This window comes from Lissotriton vulgaris, chromosome 4_1 (genome assembly GCF_964263255.1).
Source record: "Lissotriton vulgaris chromosome 4_1, aLisVul1.2, whole genome shotgun sequence".
In the NCBI taxonomy this organism is placed as follows: domain Eukaryota; kingdom Metazoa; phylum Chordata; class Amphibia; order Caudata; family Salamandridae; genus Lissotriton; species Lissotriton vulgaris.
The window spans coordinates 1,396,477,016-1,396,500,041 of record NC_141691.1 but is presented as its reverse complement, the minus strand read 5'-3'; the positions used below and the strand labels follow the sequence as shown (position 1 = coordinate 1,396,500,041).

At 44.5% G+C, this 23,026-nt stretch overlaps 1 protein-coding gene across 1 annotated transcript in view; it reads right to left on the bottom strand.

Moving 5' to 3' along the window:
- The window catches only part of RMC1 (regulator of MON1-CCZ1), a 319,509-nt gene that overhangs the window by 227,819 nt on the left and 68,664 nt on the right, over nucleotides 1-23,026 (bottom strand). Inside the window, exons 4-6 of the mRNA XM_086965645.1 lie at nucleotides 17,224-17,280; nucleotides 10,038-10,124; nucleotides 8,861-9,001 (exon numbers count right to left, since the gene is read on the bottom strand). Of these exons, the coding sequence (XP_086821771.1) occupies nucleotides 8,861-9,001; nucleotides 10,038-10,124; nucleotides 17,224-17,280 (285 nt within the window). The remainder of the gene's footprint in view (nucleotides 1-8,860; nucleotides 9,002-10,037; nucleotides 10,125-17,223; nucleotides 17,281-23,026) is intronic.

Genomic DNA, 23,026 nt, shown 5'->3' with positions numbered 1-23,026 from the left:
AAATGGTCTCAAATTTTTTTTTTTTTGAAAACCTTTATTTATCAAATGCACAATACACAGCGTCTGCCTACAACCCATTCGGGCCGGCCGCTATGACAAGAAAGCAAGTATCCACCACATTACATTGCGGAAAAGGCCGTTTATCGCTCCTTTACGGTGTAGTGGCATAAAACCTCATATGAAGGATACTGAAGGTTCAATTTTGTATTTTTGTCGAAGTCAAACAAACAACAAAAACAAATACATGGTAAAGCAAGGCAAGTTCACGGGAGGGGAGGAAAAGCGGGAAATCTGTATGTAAGAATGGAAGTAGATCTACTAGGGGAGGAAAACAATGAAAGGAGTGTTAAGAATGGACTCTGATTAAGGGAACGTCAATTATGGGGAGGAGGGAATGGTGTCAGTGTAATCAAGTGGCGGGGTACAAATGTCACCACGGTATTCGTTCCATTGCGCCCAGATTCTACCCCATTTCTTAGGACGACCCCGAGCCTCATAAACCGTTTTCTCCCGAAACATGCACCAATCCATGTTATTTTTCCAGGCACTAAGTCCAGGCGGTCTGTGGGAGCCCCAGAGCTGCGCTATGTCCCTCTTGGCAACCATGTTGCCCAGGGTGATCCAAAAGGTCTGAGCGGCCGTACAATCCGTAGGCTCCCATACATTAAGCAGGCAGCGCCTCGCCTCAAGAAGGAGGGGGACCCCAGTAACACGCCCCATCACATCATGGATCCTAGACCAGAAAGCAGAAATAACCGGGCATTCCCACAAAATATGAAGAAAAGTACCATTCATACCACAGCCACGCCTACACAATCCATCAGTTGTGAGCCCCATTCGTACCAGACGCATACCAGTCACATAGACTCGATGGAGGATCTTCAATTGCACAAAACGGAGATCTCACATTTTTTTTCTGTATTAAAGAGCCATTTTAGAAAAAGTAAATGACATGAATATTCCAGCTCGTATAATTGTTTGATGACTTTATGCTTAGATATTCTTCACTGAAGTACATTGCATACTGTAGAAATGCTAAAGAAAATGTTCTGCATGCCCAGTTCAAATGCACGTTATGTATTTTGGGGTGGGATTGTAAACACTAGCTGTAGATATGTTCAGTGCCTACATGGTTAGCTTATTGAACTTAACATCGTGGAGTGGGTGTTGTAAATGAATCTAGGACCCTAATATAAAAATCCCAATTTATGCCCTTATATAGGTCTATTTTATCATATCCTTACAAAGGCATATAAATCATTACCATATTTGGCCCAAACCATACAGCCCAAATACGGCAGGGATACTAAGCTCCAAGAACTACCAACGTTTTCTTGGAAAAACCCGCCTTCAGCAGCCCGGGACTTCCCCCTGCTTGAATATTAAGTTGTCCTAGAACTCTCTGCATTTTCCAAGAATTGAGCCTTTGAGTGACGTTATTAAGTTCAAACATGCGTCAAACTCGGCACCTTCAAAGTGTAAATATGCCTTGATTTGCCCAATCAAAGACACAGTGGTTTGCGGCAGATCGACTATCTACTTGCCCGACGCCCTGCAGCAGCAAGTGCAGAGGAAAGCCGACCCTCCAGCAGACGCACTGCAAGACTCTGCCATTTCTCCATGCCGAGAAATCCAGTTCCAGTGTTTCCAGTTTACCCTTGCGGGTATCTGGGAAATCGAGTCCCGAGAATGAGATACAAGACCTCCTTCATTCTGAAACCAAAGGTACGTAGCTGATTAGCCCTCTTATAGATTTCTTGGAATTAGATTCCTGACAGACGAAACCCTAGACTTAAACTCCTCCTCTTATACTCCCTCCCTCGTACTAGACTTAGGTTAGGTACACCGGGGTAGGCGTATTTCAGAAGCACCAGTTGAGTACTTTTAGTCATATTTTATTACTATATGTATTTTATACATTTTATACCTTTTATGCACTTTATGGCTCAACACCCATATCATGCTTTTACAGTACTATTTTATAATACTGTTCGTATTATATGCATTGTACTTCACAGTAAGCTTTACTATTGTAGCAGTTCATTTTCAATGCTTGGGAAAGACTGTTTAATAAATAACCTCTTTTATTGAAAACGCCCGTCTCTCTAATTTCTCAGCCGCTCTGGTGAAACAAACCATGCACGATTGACTGAGTGAATTAGCTATCTATTGTTTCCGCAACTCTAGAGACTGCTTTTTTAACAAGCATTTGCAATGCAATGGTCTCGGCATCATTAAAGGTAGAGCAATTGGCATTGCTCATGACATTTCTTTTTTTTTCTTTAAATCATAAATAAATGGCATTGTCATTTACATTGCCAATACACAGCACTCTGCACTAAACAGCACACACCACTCTGCACCTGCACTCACTGCTCTGCACACTCACTACTCTGCACACTCACTACTCTGCACACTCACTACTCTGCACACTCACTACTCTGCACACTCACTACTCTGCACACTCACTACTCTGCACACTCACTACTCTGCACACTCACTACTCTGCACTCTGCACACTCACTACTCTGCACTCTGCACTCACTACTCTGCACTCTGCACTCACTACTCTGCACTCTGCACTCACTACTCTGCACTCTGCACTCACTACTCTGCACTCTGCACTCACTACTCTGCACTCTGCACTCACTACTCTGCACTCTGCACTCACTACTCTGCACTCTGCACTCACTACTCTGCACTCACTACTCTGCACTCACTACTCTGCACTCACTACTCTGCACTCACTACTCTGCACTCACTACTCTGCACTCACTACTCTGCACTCACTACTCTGCACTCACTACTCTGCACTCACTACTCTGCACTCACTACTCTGCACTCACTACTCTGCACTCACTACTCTGCACTCACTATTCTGCACTCACTACTCTGCACTCACTACTCTGCACTCACTACTCTGCACTCACTACTCTGCACTCTGCACTCACTACTCTGCACTCTGCACTCACTACTCTGCACTCTGCACTCACTACTCTGCACTCTGCACTCACTACTCTGCACTCACTACTCTGCACTCACTACTCTGCACTCACTACTCTGCACTCACTACTCTGCACTCACTACTCTGCACTCACTACTCACTACTCTGCACTCACTACTCACTACTCTGCACTCACTACTCACTACTCTGCACTCACTACTCACTACTCTGCACTCACTACTCTGCACTCACTACTCTGCACTCACTACTCACTACTCTGCACTCACTACTCTGCACTCACTACTCTGCACTCACTACTCTGCACTCACTACTCTGCACTCACTACTCTGCACTCACTACTCTGCACTCACTACTCTGCACTCACTACTCTGCACTCACTACTCTGCACTCACTACTCACTACTCTGCACTCACTACTCACTACTCTGCACTCACTACTCACTACTCTGCACTCACTACTCACTACTCTGCACTCACTACTCACTACTCTGCACTCACTACTCACTACTCTGCACTCACTACTCACTACTCTGCACGCACTCACTACTCTGCACTCACTACTCTGCACTCACTACTCTGCACTCACTACTCTGCACTCACTACTCTGCACTCACTACTCTGCACTCACTACTCTGCACTCACTACTCTGCACTCACTACTCTGCACTCACTACTCTGCACTCACTACTCTGCACTCACTACTCTGCACTCTGCACTCACTACTCTGCACTCTGCACTCACTACTCTGCACTCACTACTCTGCACTCACTACTCTGCACTCACTACTCTGCACTCACTACTCTGCACTCTGCACTCACTACTCTGCACTCTGCACTCACTACTCTGCACTCTGCACTCACTACTCACTACTCTGCACTCACTACTCTGCACTCACTACTCTGCACTCACTACTCTGCACTCACTACTCTGCACTCACTACTCTGCACTCACTACTCTGCACTCTGCACTCACTACTCTGCACTCACTACTCTGCACTCACTACTCTGCACTCACTACTCTGCACTCACTACTCTGCACTCACTACTCTGCACTCACTACTCTGCACTCACTACTCTGCACTCACTACTCTGCACTCTGCACTCACTACTCTGCACTCTGCACTCACTACTCTGCACTCTGCACTCACTACTCTGCACTCACTACTCTGCACTCACTACTCTGCACTCACTACTCTGCACTCACTACTCTGCACTCACTACTCTGCACTCTGCACTCACTACTCTGCACTCACTACTCTGCACTCACTACTAAATTAAATTTACATTTGGATTTAGGGCATATTCACATATTTTTAGTAAATTTAAATGTCAGTGGCAGATGGACACGCTTTCATTTAGCAGCCAAATATACAATAACTTACTGCCCCCGGAATTCCGCCGCGGCCGCACCGGAAGTCAGGCAAGGTCGCCTGTGACGGGGGCGGAGCCGCGTCCGGACCGGAAGAGGAGGCAGGCGGAGGAAATGCGTGGAGCGGCCCGGGGCTCCTGCGAGCGTGGAGAGCCCCCGGGGCCGACAACAGGACGTTGCACGCGTGTTGCGGGGCTCCCTTGACCAAGAGGGAGTCCCGGGATAGGAGCCGCAGCGTCAACTCTCCCTGCCGGTGCGGAGCAGTAAGTTAAAGGGGAGAGGGGGGGGCCGGTGCGCGCGCGCGCGCGCGTGTGTGTGTGTGTGTGTGTGTGTGTGTGTGTGTGTGTGTGTGTATGAGTGGGGGGGTTCTGTATGTATGTGCGTGCGTGAGCGCTTCTGTTTCTATATATGCGTGTGTTGTGTGGGAGCCTCGCGCAGCGCTCGTACTAATGCGCGTGCCAGTTTAGAATCGCCTGCGCGCGGCCAGGAGTGTCTCCTGGGAAGCACGCTCGGTGACATAAGATCTCGGCGGAGACGCGCTTACGCGCGTCTTTAGCCGAGACCTAATAAAAGGAAATATAGCTGTCAGGTTTATGCGGTTGTCAGAAACGAATCCCTTCTTGTGAATTCGAGAAAGTTTCTAGTGACCTCTGAGCTAGCTGGCACTCACAATTAAGTCTAATATATTCGGTAGAGACCCAGGGTATCTCACGCCTGCGTCTAAGCTACAGGATATATTATTCCAATGCGCAGAGCCTATTGGGAATATAGGGCCTACACTACAGTGTACCTATGCCCTGGATACCTTAGTACCATATACTAGGGACTTGTAAGTGTACACCGGTAGAGAATCTGGCTTTTACCTAGGTACTCACCAGAACCACTTTAGGGGAGAAAAGCAGAGACTGGGGTCCTGGTTAGCAGGATCCCAGTCAGACTAATCAGAAACAGCATAGCACAAAGGCAAAAAGAGGTGGTAACCATCAAAGCAGATCCTACTTTACTACACCCGGGGACAAAAAGAAAAGTGCCGGCATTAGTGAAGCAAATAGCTAAAATTTTTAAAAAAAACAAAAGAAAAAAGAGGTGATATCAGGGAAATCAACAGGAAAAATGGCCCACCTGGCCATGAAACCGGCCAACAACTGCTAAAACTAAACGCCTCACACACTGATCTGTCAGACCGGCTTATCAGGCACTATCTGATTGCCCTATAGGCCAGTCCAATCCGGTCATTAACTTTCATTGACTGAAAAGTATCTCTTTTCTTTAATGAAAGACTTCATGAATAAATTATTGTGCATCTATTTAAATCATTAGCTGTTTCAGATCTGAGAAGGTACAACATTGATTATCTAACAAAGCCAATGCATCTTTTAAATCTTCTGAACATCTTGGCAGAATGCAGCAGAAAAGGCCTTATCAGTACAAGCAGCTTGCAAGACCAATTGCTGGGACTGGCAAAATAATTAACTAGTTCTATGTTACCGTAAGTGCTATTCATCCGGTATGGGCTGACTGCAGTTTACCAAAAATAGACCTGAACTGGTGTAACTTGACAACGGCCCTTGAACGTGGTTTTCAAATAGGTCCATGGGCATGGAAAATGGTCAAGTTCCTTTTGATCAGACCCTCTGAGAGCCCCTGTGATTTCCGTTCACCAATAGCAGTGGGAAAGGACTAACAACTGCAGTAGGAAAGGAAGAAAACAGGAGAAGGGTGTAAGAGAAAAACACTGAACTGGATTGTCACAGGCTAGGAACAACACTGGGAAATATCAATGTTTGTAGGAACAGTGTGTCACTGAATTAGCTTAGGATAAATGGGAAACCACAGATAGGTATACAGGTACCAACAGGATGGAACTATAAAAGCAGATGAGTATTGTAGGATTACTGGTTTTTGTAATAATGTTACTATGACAAGCCTCCGCCAGACCCCACTACCAGATAGGAACCCCCAGGATGACACCACAAACCAGACCAGCCAGGAGTGAAAGAGGCAAGAGAGAAAATGATACCCAAGGTTATAAGGCACAGAAAAGGGAAAACAATAACAAACGTGTAGAATACAGGTGCGAATTGGTACAAAGTGGAGTGCTGCAAAAACTAATGACAGGTCACCAGGTATAGACTCCATGTCAAAATGCCTTTGAATACTGTTTTTCGGTCTTATTTCCCAGAAATGTACCAGCAACCATGAAGTTGTGTGTATCTAGTGTTAACACCCTCTTTAGTTTACACTGTCCCATTGTTCCCACAGTCTACAGTCTTGATTCCGCCTATGCCAGATTCCCAATCTTTACCTAGTCGGAATAATGACATAATTCCATCAAAGCGTAAACTGGAGAGATTGTTACCTGGGATCAAGATACAGCGGTTATTACAGTGGTCAGTAGCTTTCACTCTAGCAATTTTTAGGTCAAGCCTGGGCACACGCATGCGCTGCTTTGCGAGGCATGCTGTGTTCAGAATTATATATAGTAATTGGCTTGTGTCATTGTCCACAGTAAACTGTGGCCGTTCATTGGTCAATAGGTTTAGTAGTCCCTCCTTAGTACCGCCTGGTCTCATTTTGTAACCTCCCATGATGACAACCCCTGTGACGTGTATGGTTACTCAGTAGGCTTTAATTACAACCTCCACGTACTATCATCTCAAATAGCTTTGTCCTGCCTGCTGTTGCAGGCAGAACACACTTCTCCTAACGCTTTAAAAAATATATATAGCATGGGCATCAAACGCATTTGCAATGCAATAGATCGGGCTTTTGCGAGAGTTTAAGCTATTGGCGCTGTAAATGACAATGCCTTTTATTTATCAGTTTTTTTGTAAATGCGAGACCTCTTGAATTGCAAATACTTGTGTAGCTGGGAGACACTTGTCCTCCGTCCCACTAACATTTTGACGCTTTTGCCAGCAGTAGTTTTTGATCAACTCCGGCAGTATACTCTCCAGCACGTTTAACTTTTTTGTGTCATGTACAAACCTCTGTGAGCCTCCTGTCATTCTTTAACTCCTGTACTTAGCCCATCCATGGGCAAACTCCAGACCCTATTATCCTGTACTTTTATTGAATCTTAGTCCTGATAGTAACTTGTAAATAACAAGCAACAAGCATGTATGAGGTATGTTGATATAGGTGAATTAGGTTGCTAGTACTCAAATGGTAAGGGGTGTCCCAAGTCAGAAATGAAATGTTTTAGCACAGCTGCCCATTTGTTATTTTTATAACAAGAAATGCAGACAGAGTAGCAACTAAAAACCTTAGCGAATATCCTTAAACCTCACACAAGTGCAGCGTCTTAATGCCCAATTGCACAGGCATGATGTTCCTACTCAATTTCCCCAAAGGGAGAGTTCAAATTCACAGTATGCATGACTAGAGGGTGCCTGCCGAGTCTTTCTGAAAAAGTAATGCATAAGTAACTATTTAATATTTCATCCGCATGAAGAGGGTGGAGTCTCAGATTGAGAAGATTGAGTCTCAATGGAGAAGACAACCTTACAAAGGTAAAAAAAAGACAGAGGTTTAAAGAAAGTTTTGTAGCTAGGCTTTTTCATTAATTCAATGCTCACAATTGGGTATGGGAAGAAAACGCATCATTTTTATGCCACAAAATAAATTGTTCCAATCTGAAAAGAAGCAATCCCAGAAAAACGTCACCATTTCTAAAGCAAACAACCGCCTAAATAACATATCTAAGTGCCATATGAGAGATAATTCAAAAGACAACTGAGACAGACCATATATTCTTGGGACTTCCTGTGGCACAGAATGCCACTTGGAAGTCCTAAGCCATTGCTCTGCTAAAAAGTGTCCTGCACAGAGAACCTGAACTGGAGTTCGCTGTGCCATATAAATATTTGACTACTAGTTTGTATGCCACTGACTGACCTCGCACATCAATAACTCTGCACACAATGATATGCTCTGATTCTCTTCATAGAATGCTTTCTGCTGCTGGGCCATAGAACCATTGTCCATCGCTGTTGATCAAGAGAATAACCGTCCAATGGGCTGGTTCCGGTGGAAGGGGTGATGAATAAGTGTTTCTGTAACGCTGCTCAAACATCCAAGCCACAAGTGTACTGAGGAAGGCATAAAAGATATGCAACAAAAGTCTAGCATTACGATTGTGACCTCTAGCAAACTACTTTACATGGATGCTCCTTCTAGGAAAGAATTCCATGCAACTTTAAACACAGAGCCACCAAAGTCTTTCCACAGTAGGATGATCAAAACAGCATTGCATACAGTCTCTAAATAAACTCAAGCAGTCTGTGACCAAGTGAATGTGTGAAAGCTAAACTAGTGTGCTCATATCTAATGCAGCTGCCTCTCACAAATCGAGAATCAGTGGTGAAAAGCTCAATAGCATCTTATTTAAAAACAGAAAATCTCATCTACAGCAAATTACTTCGAGCATACAAACCAAAAAAAAGCAAAAAGGCAGGTTAGGTCTCACACCACCGCCAAGTCACAAAAGAGCTGCTTCTGGGTCAAACCCAGTAATCTCTGCCTCTTACCCTGAAATAGAAAGGCTGCAAGACGTTGCAGAGGACAGTGGTGGACAGGAGGATGACCGCGCTCTCGGGGCAATACAGGTACCAGTTCACATTGATGCTCTGACTCTTTAGGAGCTTCAGGTAACGTTTCTCTGGAAACACCTGGAAACCACAATACAGAAAGGGATGTTGAAAGTAGAAAAATTCTATTTACATGAACAGGAGTAAATGTTTCTCTTCAAACTGTAAAACGCAGGTGCGGATTGACAGGGAGCATAACAGCGGCAAGGAATGACTAAGACCATCATTCACGCTTAGCAGCCATGTTCTTACATGTAGGTGTTTCCAATGAATGCAGAAAACATGATTTTGAGGCTACTTCGTGTTACTGGAGAAATGCACACATTCATACAGAGACCACACATGCATGTCCACACATCAAAAGAGCAACTCTGTTGTCTGATTGGAGTACACCAGTGTTGTGGCTCTGGGGCGCCACTGATTAACAAATGCCCCTACACTTGCTACTGCCCAAAAAGCAATAACTGGATGCCAAGAAAAGGCTTCACTCCCCCCTGCGTCCTTTTCTTACGCTAATGGCTGGCACCTGCTTGGCTTAACCTAGAGGCAGTGCACATCTGTACTTGGATCTTTATAACTGCTGGCCCTACCCTTGGAACACCTCACCAGGGGGCTGACTAAAATCAAGGATACGAGGAAAAGAGGAGCCTCTCGTTTATTTGAAAAGAACACTGCGTTTAAAATAAAGTAGGGCTTGGTTTGTTCAGGCTTTCTGACTGACCTCCAAAAGGTGAATGACTACCGCCCCTGTCAAGGGTGTAAGTTGCACAAGATCTGGACTTCAGAGAATCCCTTCACATCAGCATTGAAAAAATACATTAATAAACCCACATCCTTCACCAGAAGTCAACTCCCCTTCCGCTTATTCTTAGTACTGGAAGACATGTCCAAGGCTGATCTGACCTATGTTTTAGATTGAACATCTTGGTTGTACATTTTTGTAATTAGCCTCCACTAGACAAAATCACCATATAAACTATGGTCAATGATCATATTAACATTCTATTTTAATAAACGTTCTGAACATGAAATAAAGTTGTTATACCTTTTAAATATATGCCACAAAATATATAGCACCAAGGATTACACAAGCACAGATTGACGGTAATGAAATTACCTGATAAAACTCGATGCCTTGATCAGTAATGAAGACTATTTCTGTGGGGCTTGTCCAACAAAATCCCAAAATGCTGGCATTTCTGGTCTTTGAGGATAAATAAAACCAAGTGAAAACATGTTAATAGAGAAACAAAATCTGAAAAAATAAATCCTATTTGAGATAATTGTCTTTTTGATTGGTTTTGATTTCTGTTGAATAAATGACCAACGCTATATTGTAAAGACCTGTAAATTATCTCTGGGTCGGTATATACGGCTTGCAGAGCTGAAGTCTTATAGATGGAATACATCTTGGAAATATAGAACATATTCAGGAGGCCATGGATGCATTTGAAGTAGGTGTAGAATAGATCTTGTCCAAATGGCTGATGAACAGCATGGGGATTTTCAGAACCACACTGTCCTACAGACAATTTCAGAGGGCATCTGGAATGTTCAAAACTTGAAATACTCAATAAGTCAAATATATGCTCCTTGAATTTGTGAGCAACCTGCAAGTCACAGGTTTTGACCCCCGGACATCAACAGTCTTTAAACCTACTGAAAATCTATGGTCTATGAAATGAAAAGCAACACATTGCATAATATAACTGATTCAATTGCAAAGTGACTATTTAGTGCGGAGACAGCAAAATACTATATTTATTCAAATTTGCTTCTAAGTAATAGTTTATTTTTATTGACCGCAGTACATGAGTGTAGAAGGTTTAACCTCCTGACAACCTCATCTACCTCCAAGTAACATCTCCCAACGTTTGGCATGATTTACATTGGTAGGGGTTAATAGGCCCAGTTGCTCAAGAAATGACATGCAGTATCTCCATAACACGATGAAGGCTTCTTTCTTCAAAGAGGGTCTTGAGATCGCATACTAACTGAAAAGGAGCCAAGGTACTCTGATCAGCAGTTCGCTCATCTCCAAAACCTGCAGATCGAACAATTCTAACAAATTCACTATTTGATTAGCCTGAAGTTATGGGAGCAATACCGAAATTGGTTGCTGCTTTTTAATAGAATATATAAAACAAGACCACAAACTGTTTTTATACTAGATGATAGTAAGAAAAGGGTGATGTGGCCTTTGTTGACACAGAATAGGGTCAAGCGTGATATACAGGGAAAAGAAAGTGTACACCTCTTTAGTGTTAAATGCAGTGAACTGCTTAACCTCAAAACTGGTTTTATAGTACAGTTAAGAAAGCACGTTAGTACACAAATATTCATTAAAACCTTTTGACAAAGACCAATAGGTTTTGGCCCAGACCAAAAGAAGTCAGAAAAAATTGGTGATAGATTTTTTGCAAATACATTACATAAGTTTCATCTTTGGATTTGTTGGAAGTACTTCACAAATCATTTTTTGACAATGAAGTGATCGGGCTACCACCATGTGCTATAGTGCAAGCGATGTTACAGAACAAGTGACCGTTCACAGCAATCCGTTTATACCAGAGAGAAAAAAAAACACAACCCCACTATATAGTGAAGCTCAGTTACAAGTTTCTATTGCAAGCAATAAACAACTCTCATTAAAAGAATGAAGGAAGAGACTTCGCTTATGGTGGTAGTAGGATTACATTTTGAACTGTGAATTATAATGCCTAGACCTTGAAAGAAAATATCTCAAAACTCATGCCTCTGGACTAAAATTGTTTCCACAAAAATAAATGGGGTTAACACTAATCAGTCTGCAGAAAAAACGTGCATTAAAAAAAGTTATCAACAATGCTTTCTAACATAAGAGAAATAAGGCTACCTCAGCACAGAATTATACATCTTATGGTACAGGAATACATTGAAGTGGATATGAGACGTACAGGCAGACGAGAAATATGGTAGGACTGTATGCAACTTTGGCCTCAATACAATGTCTGGCATTTTTTTGTACATACATTCTGAGGTGTGGACAGCATACGTGTTAGGAATTTAATAGCTGAATGTGAGAGTTTTTTGTTCATGCAGAAAAGTCAATATAAAAAAGAGAATGCTGTAAACAAAAGATAGTTTCAAAGCATTAATCCATAATAGCATTAACATTTACAAAATGAAAAATCCCACTCTCATTTGTAAAGGTATCAAGTAAAAGCTGTTTTACAAGCTGCCATTTGTTTTGGTAAAAGTGTTTCTTAGGAATATGGTCACTAGAATGCTGTGGGATCATAACATCAACTTAATTTTGGAATTTTTAACCGAGAAAGATAGTATTAGAGTGAAAACAATTGGTAAGCTGACATACCCGGTTCCCCCACCCCACAAAGAGCTCTTTTTGTTCATATGTATGAGGCACCTGTGGACAAGTTATACGCTCCTGAACACGATTATGGTTCACATGAGAGGAAATATCAAAAGTGGACAGAAAATGTCCTCATCTCTCTCTTGGTAACTACTCGGTGGAAGCTGGAAAACCATCTATGGGAACTTGTTTTCATGAATCCCAGGCTAGGCAGGGGTTACTGGCAGGGGCGGCTCTAGGCTCATGGCGGCCCTGGGCAGGGAGCGTAGGTAAGGGGCCCCAGAAGATGGGGTCCAGGCGGGGCGGAGCCCCCCCGGAGCTCACACAAATATGTATCCATTCTCAGAGGATTATTATATTTAGGATACATATTGGCGTGGTGGCCCCTGGGGTTTGGTGGCCCTGGATTGGCTTGTGACAATCAGAGCTTTACCAGTGGTGCCATGGTGCGAGCGGGCAGACTGGCTTGCTGCGGCTGCTACTGAGCACCAGCTACAACCCTTTAGCACTGGACCTTCAGGGTATGGAAACAAGCACCACAAGGCTTTCTGAGGGAGGCTGTGTGAAGCTAGAGACTCGTAACTCATCAAACAAACAAAGATGAGTAACTAATAATTCAATGTTTAGCCAGGATTAACCCCTTCGATGCTCGTCATGAGGTACACCTCTCGTACACTCATGGCGAGCTGAGCTCGTCATGAACAATGGGAATTTATGATGGTCAGCGCACAAGGTAAATCTGCACCGCACCGATGGTGTTAAGACTTTGACAAAGAAAAAGTACTTTACTAAATCACACACAACTTAATATGGTACATAACATGTAAGAAGGTAAAAATACTGAATCTTCTTCAAAATCGTTCAGCAAATAATGGGACACCTTCTAGGATGTTTTCAATGGGATAATCTCTTTAAGGTACTCTTTGTGAAACAACCACAAACTATCTTTTATGATTCTCCATGGCAGGGGCATAGAGAACTCTGCAAGTCTTTGGGATGGTCGCATTACAACTTGTGATTACTTCCTCCCTGGAGATACTGGCCTTGTTTCCCTTCCCATTCAGTGTTCTCCTGGTTGCATATCTCCCTGTTGCCAGTTTCATCATTCAGAGAACAGGAGGTGTCAGTATTGTTCAGTGTATGGTGGGGCTGCACTGCTCCCTCTGGTGTGCTCTACAAGGCCCACGGAGCACAGACGGCAGCATCTTTGCCCTGGCTTAGCCGAACTGTGTGTGTGCTGCACAGGCAGCACCAGCACCATTGCAGTTAATCAGGTAATCAGATGAAGAGCCACTACCAGTCAAGGCAACTGCAGTGAAAGAACGTTTTTTGCAGAAACGTAGGTATTGCAGCTTGGGGTCTTTCCCTGGCCCAATTACAAAAATCATCATCCAAACAATCAGATTTCCAACCAGGTTGTAACAGTGAGTACTCAAGTCTTTTCACATGCCTCTTTGGGTATGCAGGATTTCCTCCAGCACTCTTATTCTTCCAATGAGGCTGGTGGGAACTGCGGGTTATGGGTTGGCTTCTTCTAGCACCCTGGTACTTTGTGGGACTTGTTTTCAAAACAAAACTTGGGAAGAGTGAAGTTCGCATTCGCAAGGACAAATTGCTGCTGGGACATTTCAGGATCCCTGGGCCACACCCTTGCAGAGGGGTGCAGGTCGTTCTCGGCTGCTGCAGCAGGCCACTATGGCTTGCCCCACCCAAGTTGTATCACAGGCCCTCTCAGCAGCATCTTCCTCGTTCAAGGGCACCTCCAATGCATCTCCTGGTTGAAGTTTCCCAGGTTGCTTTTCCCATACCTGGAAAGAGGGATTGGCTGGATTCTTGATTGCCACTAAAGTGGAAAGCCCAGATTCTGGTACAAAAATCTTGGACTGACTGCCTGACCTTTCTGGCGCATTTTTATACCAAACTTGTAGAGAATAATTGTGCATTCCAATAGTCAGTTGCAAGACCACTTTTGGCACTTTTGGTTATACTACTCAGACTGGTCATGCCAAAGTCTTTGTTACAAGGTGCTAGCAGCAAAGTGGGTGGGAGGGACTTGTAGCACCGTGAGTTTCCTGTCAGGAAAGAGCTAAAGCAAGAGTCAATCAATCAATCAGGGAATTGTAAGCGAGCTACTTACCCGCGAGGGTCTCAAGGCGCGGGGGGACTGGGGAGGGGGGAGTCCGCAGATCGGTTTAGCCAAAGAGCCAGGTCTTGAGGGTCTTCCTGAAGGTGTTCAAGGAGGAGGCACATCTGATGACTGCAGGTAGCTCGTTCCAGGCCTTGGCAGCAATGTGAGAGAAAGATCTTCCGCCTGCTCTGGCTCTGTGGATGCGCAGGGTTTCGACCAGTGCAAGGTTGGAAGATCGGAGGTTTCTTTTGGGTACGTGGAAGTTGATTCTGTCGTTTAGGTATTTGGGTCCAATGTTGTGTAGGCATTTGTAATCGCGAGTGAGGATTTTGAAAGTGAGTCTTTTCTCCACGGGAAGCCAGTGGAGATTTCATAGGTGTTGGCTGAAGTGTTCGTGCCGGGGGATGCCGAGGACAAGTCTGGCGGTGGTGTTCTGTATTGTCTGGAGTTTGCGAAGTAGAGACTTGTTTATGCCAGCGTAGAGTGCGTTTTCATAGTCCAGTCTGCTGGTGATGAGTGCGTGGGTGACTGTCTTCCTTGACTCAGGGGGGATCCATTTGAAGGTCTTGAGGAGGACTCAAAGGATGTTTAAGCAGCTGAAGGGGACTGCGTTGACCTCTCTGTCATGGTGAGTAATGTAGAGTACGATGCAGAGGTTCTTGGTGTGGTCTGAGGGGGTAGGTGGGCTTCCGAGGGCGATCGGCCACCAGGTGCTGTCCCATGTAGAAGAGGTGGTACCGAGAACAAGGACTTCGGTCTTCTCGGCATGGATCTTCAGGCAGCTGTTTGTCATCCAGTCTGCAACGTCTTGCATTCCTTTCTGGAAATTGAGTTTGGCAGTGGTGGGCCTTTGGTGAGGGAGAGGATGAGCTGGGTGTCGTCGGCATAGGATACGATGTTGAGGCCGTGCTGTCGGACGATGGCTGTGATGCGGGCCATGTAGATGTTGAAGAGGGTAGGGCTCAGTGATGAACCCTGTGGGACTCCGCAGTTGATTTTCGCGGGGTCAGAGAGGAAGGATGGGAGTATGATCCTTGGGCTTCTTCCAGTGAGAAATTATCGGATCCAGTCCAGGGCTGTTCCTTGTATGCCTGCGTCGTGTAGTCTGGCGAATAGTGTGTGGTGGGAGACGTTGTCGAAGACCGCTGATTGGTCGAGTAGGATGAGGTCGGTGGGGTCCGCTGTGGGCTTTTTGAGCAGAGGTCTGACTTCTGCATGTTTCCAGTCGTCTGGGAAGGTGCCTGTTTTGAAGGTGGTGTTGATGGTGCGTTATAGTTCGGGTGCAATGGCATCCACGGCTCTGTGATAGATATGAGGGGGCAAGGTCGGTGGGGGCCCCCCCCGAGTGGATGCTTTTCATGGTTGAGGCGGTGTCTTCGGCCGTGATTGGTTTCCAGTTGGAGATGGTGGGCTGGCTAGTGTTTCTGGGGGAGGAGGGGCCGTCTGTGGTGTCTGGTGGATGGTCGAAGTTGTCGTAGGGGTTTTTGAACTTGATGTGGAAATAGGTTCCAAGCTTGTCGCAGAGATCGTGCAATGGGGTGATGTCTGTGGCTTCGCTGTGTGGGTTGGTGAATTCTTGAATGACACTGAGAGGTTCCTTGGAGTGGTGGAGTTTGCCAGGATTTTGTTGGGGATAAAGTTCCTCTTGGTGGCTCTGATCTGGTTGTGGTAGTTCAAATATGCAGAACTTCACTCATCATCTAGTACATCACTGTTATTAATGCCTAGCTGCACTCTACCCTCTTCCATTTTTACCGGCTCTTTTTTTTTACTTTGTAGAACTCCGCGGCTCTAATTAACAATTAATAGGTCAGTGCATGAACATGTTTCCTGTAAATGAGAGCACCGTCTTGGCAAGCACCAGTCAAACTCTTTCGGACAGTTTAACTTTATCAGAAACTTTATTACCATGTCCTGCTAGTTAAGAATGTGGGCAGTTCTTGTTTCCATAATGTTTTGTTTCTAAAGTTGATTTGAAGTTGTACCTTTGAGTCCCATAAAGTTGCTGATCTATCAACTGTGGGTTGTTGATTCTTCAGACACTCCTGCGCCCCAGCTGTGTCGGTTTTGCTTCATCCCTTCCACCCACACTCTCTCGTTGTATGCATTGCTTCTCCCCACATGCCGTAATAACAATAAAAAAGCGATATGTCGTGGCCATTGCTAGCCGTGCCATTGTGCTTTTTTTCGAACTTTACTTTTAGCCATGCTCTGCACAGCTATGCTACTGTACAACATGGCCAAAAGATATTGGCAAAGCCTATGGCTCTCACATAGGTGGGACCTATTGGCTTTGCCAAAGTTAGCTTGAGGATGTTTTCATCCATGAAGTGCAGTCGGATGATGCTGCAAAGATGGACAACCCTGTTAGCCAATGTCTAAAGTCATCTGAACCACATACGCCACTGGCTGAAAGGGGCTCTAAGGAAGCCCCATTCCATATATATATATCTCTGTATGTTTTACATTAGTGATTAATGATTAACGTCAAATCAGATTTCCCTCTACCTCTTCAAAGTTCCTGTGCGTTTTTTACCATTATGTTGCTCATTCTCAACCAAAATCAAAATTTGTGCTCAATTTTCCGACTTTGCTTCAAATCTCTAAGCACTGCCAACTTTCGAAACACAAAGACATCTTTCTTGTGTCAGAAATCTGCATTTATGAAGGACATGACAAGTGACCTCATATTCAAATATATACAGAAACTAGTTACGAATGACATGGGCTTCAGAAACTAACTCTGAAAAGAGGGCTTACAGGTTGTGTGCCTGTAACTAAGATTAATCAATTTAAGCTTAATAGTGGAAGATCGCCACTCACCTTGCATTCCTGTGAATAGTTTGTCTGGGCGCAGTCTGGTATGAAGTTCACAAAATCCTAAAGAAAAAAAATAATTAGTAAACTAACTTGCAGAAGTAGCAAGTATGAATAAAAGGCACTAAAAACAGTCTCTTCCAGCTATAAGACATTTGTATAGAACAATAATTGACTCAGCCTGCTAATAAGCGATATACTTACCTTTGAAAATGTTTCTTGTAAATTATCTTCTCATAGATTACTCATCTAAAACATTTTGGGGTGTTCAACAGGATGTGAACAAAATATTCATATTCTCCCAGGAAGGATTTAAGCAGCACCAAAACAGATTCCACCTCCAGAGTCACACATGCATCCTCAAGGGATTTTCAAAATTATGTAGAATCTAACGTCCCTGGCAATGTCTTAGTGTGATAATCTGCTTCTCTTTTACTTACTCTGAATGACCTGATAAGTTTTTTTCAGCAGAGACCTCTGTCATTAGTCTCCTGAAAAGTGCTAATGAGCATTTGCAATGCAATAGGACTCACATTTGCAACTTAGAAATATTGGGGTTTTTTCAAATAAAAGTGGGCGCCGTGCTCAACCATAAAGTGTGCCGCCCATGTTGTAAATATGAAAGTGGGCGCCGTGCTAAAAGAAAGTGTGGCGCCCGTGCACACACATCTTCTGTGCATGTGGCCTGTGAAGCGGCTGCCTTGGTAGTAAAAAAATGATTTTGAAAGTGGCGTGCCAACACATAAAGCGCGGCACCCGTGCATACTAAAGTTATGCCCATGGTGGCCCACAAAGCTGGCACCATGGTGATTCAAAATATTCAACATGAAAGCGGCACCATGGTGATACAATATTACTAACCTAAAATAAAATAAATAATCCCTAAATGAAACACAATAAACATCTACAGCGTAAGTACAATGTAGTTGGTTGGTGCTCCTTGCCATAAACCTGAAGTGATGTACCGGGACCGCCAACCAATAAGGCGCCAGGAAAGAAGAGCAACACATTAGTGAACCAATGGCAAGCAGCAGGCGGGCAGGATTGCACTCCATTAACGGATTACTACAGGTCCTCCAGACAGTGCAAGCCCGGTGCCTAAAAATTACTGTGCATGTTGTTAACCATCACTGTGCCTGTATACTCTCAAGGTCACAAAGGTATATTTCAAAGTGATGCTCCTACTGAGATGGGTCACTACAGTGCTAATGTGCATCCATGACATCACCTGTTGTTGCCTTCTGATGATAGTAGAGAGATACTGGCCTTATTACCTGAACCCCAGCTGGAGCACTGTACTGCCCCCAAGCCCCCACATAAATCTGTATACTAAGTCATGACTGAGCCCTCCAATTCTAACAATTGTAAGTAGTACACATTAGAGTACTTTGGAACATGACCAGAGGGATACCCCTGGCCTGGGGACCCCCATGCCCAATGCTTGTTACAGTGTTTTTTTATTCTGTGTGTAGTACTTTGCTCATTTGTTAAACCATTTTTCTTTTTATAAAAGTATAGCAAGGACTGGACATTAATTTAGTATTTAATAATTTGCGGTTTAAGTATGTTGAGAGGTTCTAGCTTGCACCACTTCCTTGAGTAAGTCTTGGATTGCTCAGCCAAATTGAGAGTCAAGTGCTTATAGTACTGGGTTTTCAATCTGGGGTTCAGAAGTATGGTGGGCCCATTATACAAGCAATAAACAGCCCAGTAACCCTTGGTTGTTGAGGGCCACCCAAATTAGGTCTTACAGTTACCTTCTAAGGTTTCACAAACATAGCAATATATATGCCTAAACAAATAAACATATCTATCATTAGAAAATGCATACATAAAATCTCAGTCAAATATTTCAATAACAGAGGTGCAAAAAATATAAAACTGCTGGAGAGAAAATGAGGTGTTAGGCCCCATGTGATGCTGGAGAAGCCAAACGATTTCTTGAGCTGCATAACTAGATATGAAGTGATAATTTGAAGAAAATACATTTTGAAAATTGAAATTTTGTGCAAGCTAGGTGTATTTGGTCTACCTGCCAATCGTGTGGATTTTATCCAAGAAATTATGTTTTACTCGAAAAAATTACTCACCTGCATTAACGATCTTTCTGGTGAATACTTTATCTACTTGCAGATTTCTCACCTGTAGAACAACCCCAGGCGTCGGACTGAATCTGGAAATTTAAAGCTCTCATGCCGTCAATAGTTGGTGCTGGTTTGGGATGGACGCTGGAAGTGGTGTGAGGTGACCTCACTGAAGCCATATTGTGCCCCCTCCAAGGCAATGACATCAGTTTTGTACCATAATTTTCAAGCCTTCAAGGCGAGAGGTATATGGACATTGAAAGATTAGCATAGTATCAAAGATAAAAGTGGAAACTTATTAACTTTCCATATAACAGACCCATCAAACAGGACGGCGGATGGGTCGGTGAGGAATCTGCAGGTAGAGAATCCACCAGAAACATTGTTACTGCAGGTAAGAAACTTTTTCTTCTGATGGAACCTCTCCCTGCAGATTCCTCACCAGCAGAATGCATTACAGAGCAATATCATTCATAAATTGGAGGGTTGATGCATGGTTAGACTAGAAAACACTGCAGAATCGACTGGGCGAAGAGGCCATCCCAACTTACTCCTGAGTCCAGGCAATAATGCTAGGGAGAAGCATGCAGGGTTATCCATGTGGTTGTCTTGCATATCCATGCCATGGGACTCCTCTGGCAAGTGCAGAAGCGGTGGACTTCGCCCTGCTGGAGTGGGTCCTGATTCCTTCCACAGGGTCATTCTTGACCAAAGCACAGCAGATTTTGATGCATAGGATAATCCATCATGGGAGGGTCCTCATTATGCACAGCCTTTCCTTTTTTTGGGACCACATTAGCAAATGAAGAGCTGGTCATCCAGTCTTGTGCCCTTGGTGCGTTCTAGATAGTAATTAACCGCCAGCCTGGGATCCAAGTGATGTAACCGCCCCAACTCTTTAGTGGGATGGGGAGAGGTAGCAAGTCAGGAGAGTAATGGACTGATCTAGATAGAATGGAGTGACCGCTTTGGAAGGAAAGCAGCTCTATTCCTCAACACCAATTTATCAGGGTAAAAACACGTAAAAGGAGGACTGGAACTGAGAACCTGAAATTCGCTCACATGTCCAGTGGAGGGGATAGTCACCAAAAACAACATTTTAAGGGTCCATGTCCTTAAGGGACAACTATTCTAGGGCTCAAATAGCTCAACGATTAGAAAGGTCAACATTGAACTAAGGTCCCAATGGGGTACAATAGAGGGGGGTGGAGAATGCAGATTTGTCAACCCTTCTGCACAACGTACACAATAGGAGATTTGAAAAGGGACAGCTGGTCTAGCAGACAGAGGAATCCAAACAAGGCAGCTAAGTACCCCTTGACAGTACCAATTGCACAACCCTTCCGAGCAAGGGAAAGTGTGCGTATTGCAGGACTAAAGAGACCTTTGCCAGCAAGGGGTCTACATCATAGTCTGCTTAACATGCAACAAAGTTGCTCTGTCTGCCAGAACAAGCAGATTTAGTAGGGGAGGCAGGAGGCGACATGGTGACAAGATGGCATCCACCACCTCCAGTGGCTGCTGAAAAGGAGCTCAGTTGTCCCCGGTCATGTAGCCAGAGTCCCTGGAGATTGGAAAGGAGAACAATTCCCCCCATTGCACCCGCCCCGACTGGGAGAGAAGATCCAGCCTGAAAGGCAGGCGAATAAAAGAACATGCAGAGAAGCTTAGACGGTCTACTTACCACACACTTTGTGGCCAATCTGGGGCGATGAAAATAACTTGGGCCCGGTCTTCCTGAGAAATCAAGGAATTATGGGTATGGAGGTGAACCGGTAGTAAGCTGAAAGTTCCACCTCAACTGAGGCACCGCCCCAGGCTCCCATCAACGTATACTGGAGGGCACAGAACTGCTGGCATTGCGCATTTTCTGAGGAGGCAAACAAGTGCACCTGAAGAGTGCCTCATTGGGCAAAGACGTTCTGCATGACCTTTGGTAAAATGCTCCTTTCATGATTGGCAAGATGGCTCAGGCTGTTGGCTCAGACATTCAGAGACCCCTCCAGTTGATTGGCAGTGAGCCAAATATCTCAACTGTGTACCTAAGACCACAATCTCAACATGTCCAGGAATAGGAGATGTGACCCTACTCCCCCATGCTTGGTCACATACCACATGGCAGTTGCGTTGTCCATCAAGATCTGGATGGACAATCCGTCGATGGAGGGGAGGAAGGCGGTGAGCACCAGCCGAACTGCCCACAGTTCCAGTGGGTTGATGTGAAGAACTTGCACTTTTGGAGACCAGAGGCCTCTAATATCCAGCATCTCCAAATGGGTCCCTTACCCTATGGTGGAAGCATTCGTCACTACAGTCGCCACGGTCAGAGGGGGAGTGAAGGCCATCCCACAGGTCAGGTTCACTGTATTCCCCCACCAAGGCACTTCTGATGCAGTGCTGGGTAAATCACAATGGAGTCTGACAGGTCTTCCCCCTATTGTAGGCACTGTCTGCAACGGCACTACTGCAGGGCTCGCATGTGCCACCATGAGTGCGTGACTAGGAGAATGCAGGAAGCCAGCAGACCTAGGAATGTGAGAACTCCTAGGACTGGCACTCTTGTGCCTTGGTGAAAGGATGAATCATTTCCTGTGTCTGTAGTCTTCCAAGACAGTGCAAAGGTGCCAAGAAGGGTGGTGTCTAGTACCGACCTATGAACTGAAGTAATTGTGGGTGCCACTTGTGAGATTTGAACTAGTTGATCGAACGGCCCAGGTCGAGCATCAGGGATGTGGTCAGGTGCAGATGGCGCAACACAATCTCTGTTGAGCTGGCTTTGAGGAGCCAGTCATCCAGGTATGGGGATATGGGGATGCCTGACAGTCTGAGATGGACGGCAACCATCACCATCTACTTCGTGAAGTCCAGAGGTGCAGATGTTAATCCAAAGGGTAGTACTACAAACTGGCAGTGTGAAGAACCCACCACAAGCCCCAATTACTTCCAGTGCAACCGCAGATTAGGGATGTGGATGTAAGCATCCTGTAAATCGAGTGACACCATCGAGTCTACAATCTCCCATTCCAGTTGAACTTAATACTAGGGTCAGCATTTGAACTTCCCCTTTTTGAGGAAGAAGTTCAAGTTCCCAAGGCCTAGGATCAGACAGAGACAGCTGTCCTTTATTGGGTACTAGGAAGCAATATGTGTAGCATCAATGTCCCTTTTCTGCTCCTAGTACTAACTCCTAACTTGACTGCTCCTTTTAACAGAAGTACTGGCAGCTCTTGCCGCAGAATTTCCAAAAGGTCAAGTGGAGGGGTGGAAGATGGGCGGGCGGAGATTCGGTCAGAATGGGGGCGTGGCCTGCAGGAATGATGGGGCGAAATCCCTTTTCGCAATTTAAAGGAACTACTGGTTCTGAAGTTATGGCCTCCCAGGGTATTAGAAAGGAGGACACTCTTCCCCCAAAGATTTCAGGAGTGTCTTGGGACTGAAATAACAGAATTTGTCGAACTGAGCTTGTCAAGGAGTAGTAGGGAGTCAAAACTCCAGTGACAAATGTTTTTCTTTTTTAGTCACCCATACTTCATCAAAATTCATATGATTATGGTGGTATTTGTTGTTTTGCTTAGCAATAAGCATGGAGACCCATCATGGCAACCATCTTCAAAATATAGAAAACACAACTTTTATAGTTTAATGACTGCGGCTGAGCATGCATTTAGATGCAACATTATTGAAATCTCGAAATTAAGGTAAATAACATGTTCTATACTTTCAAA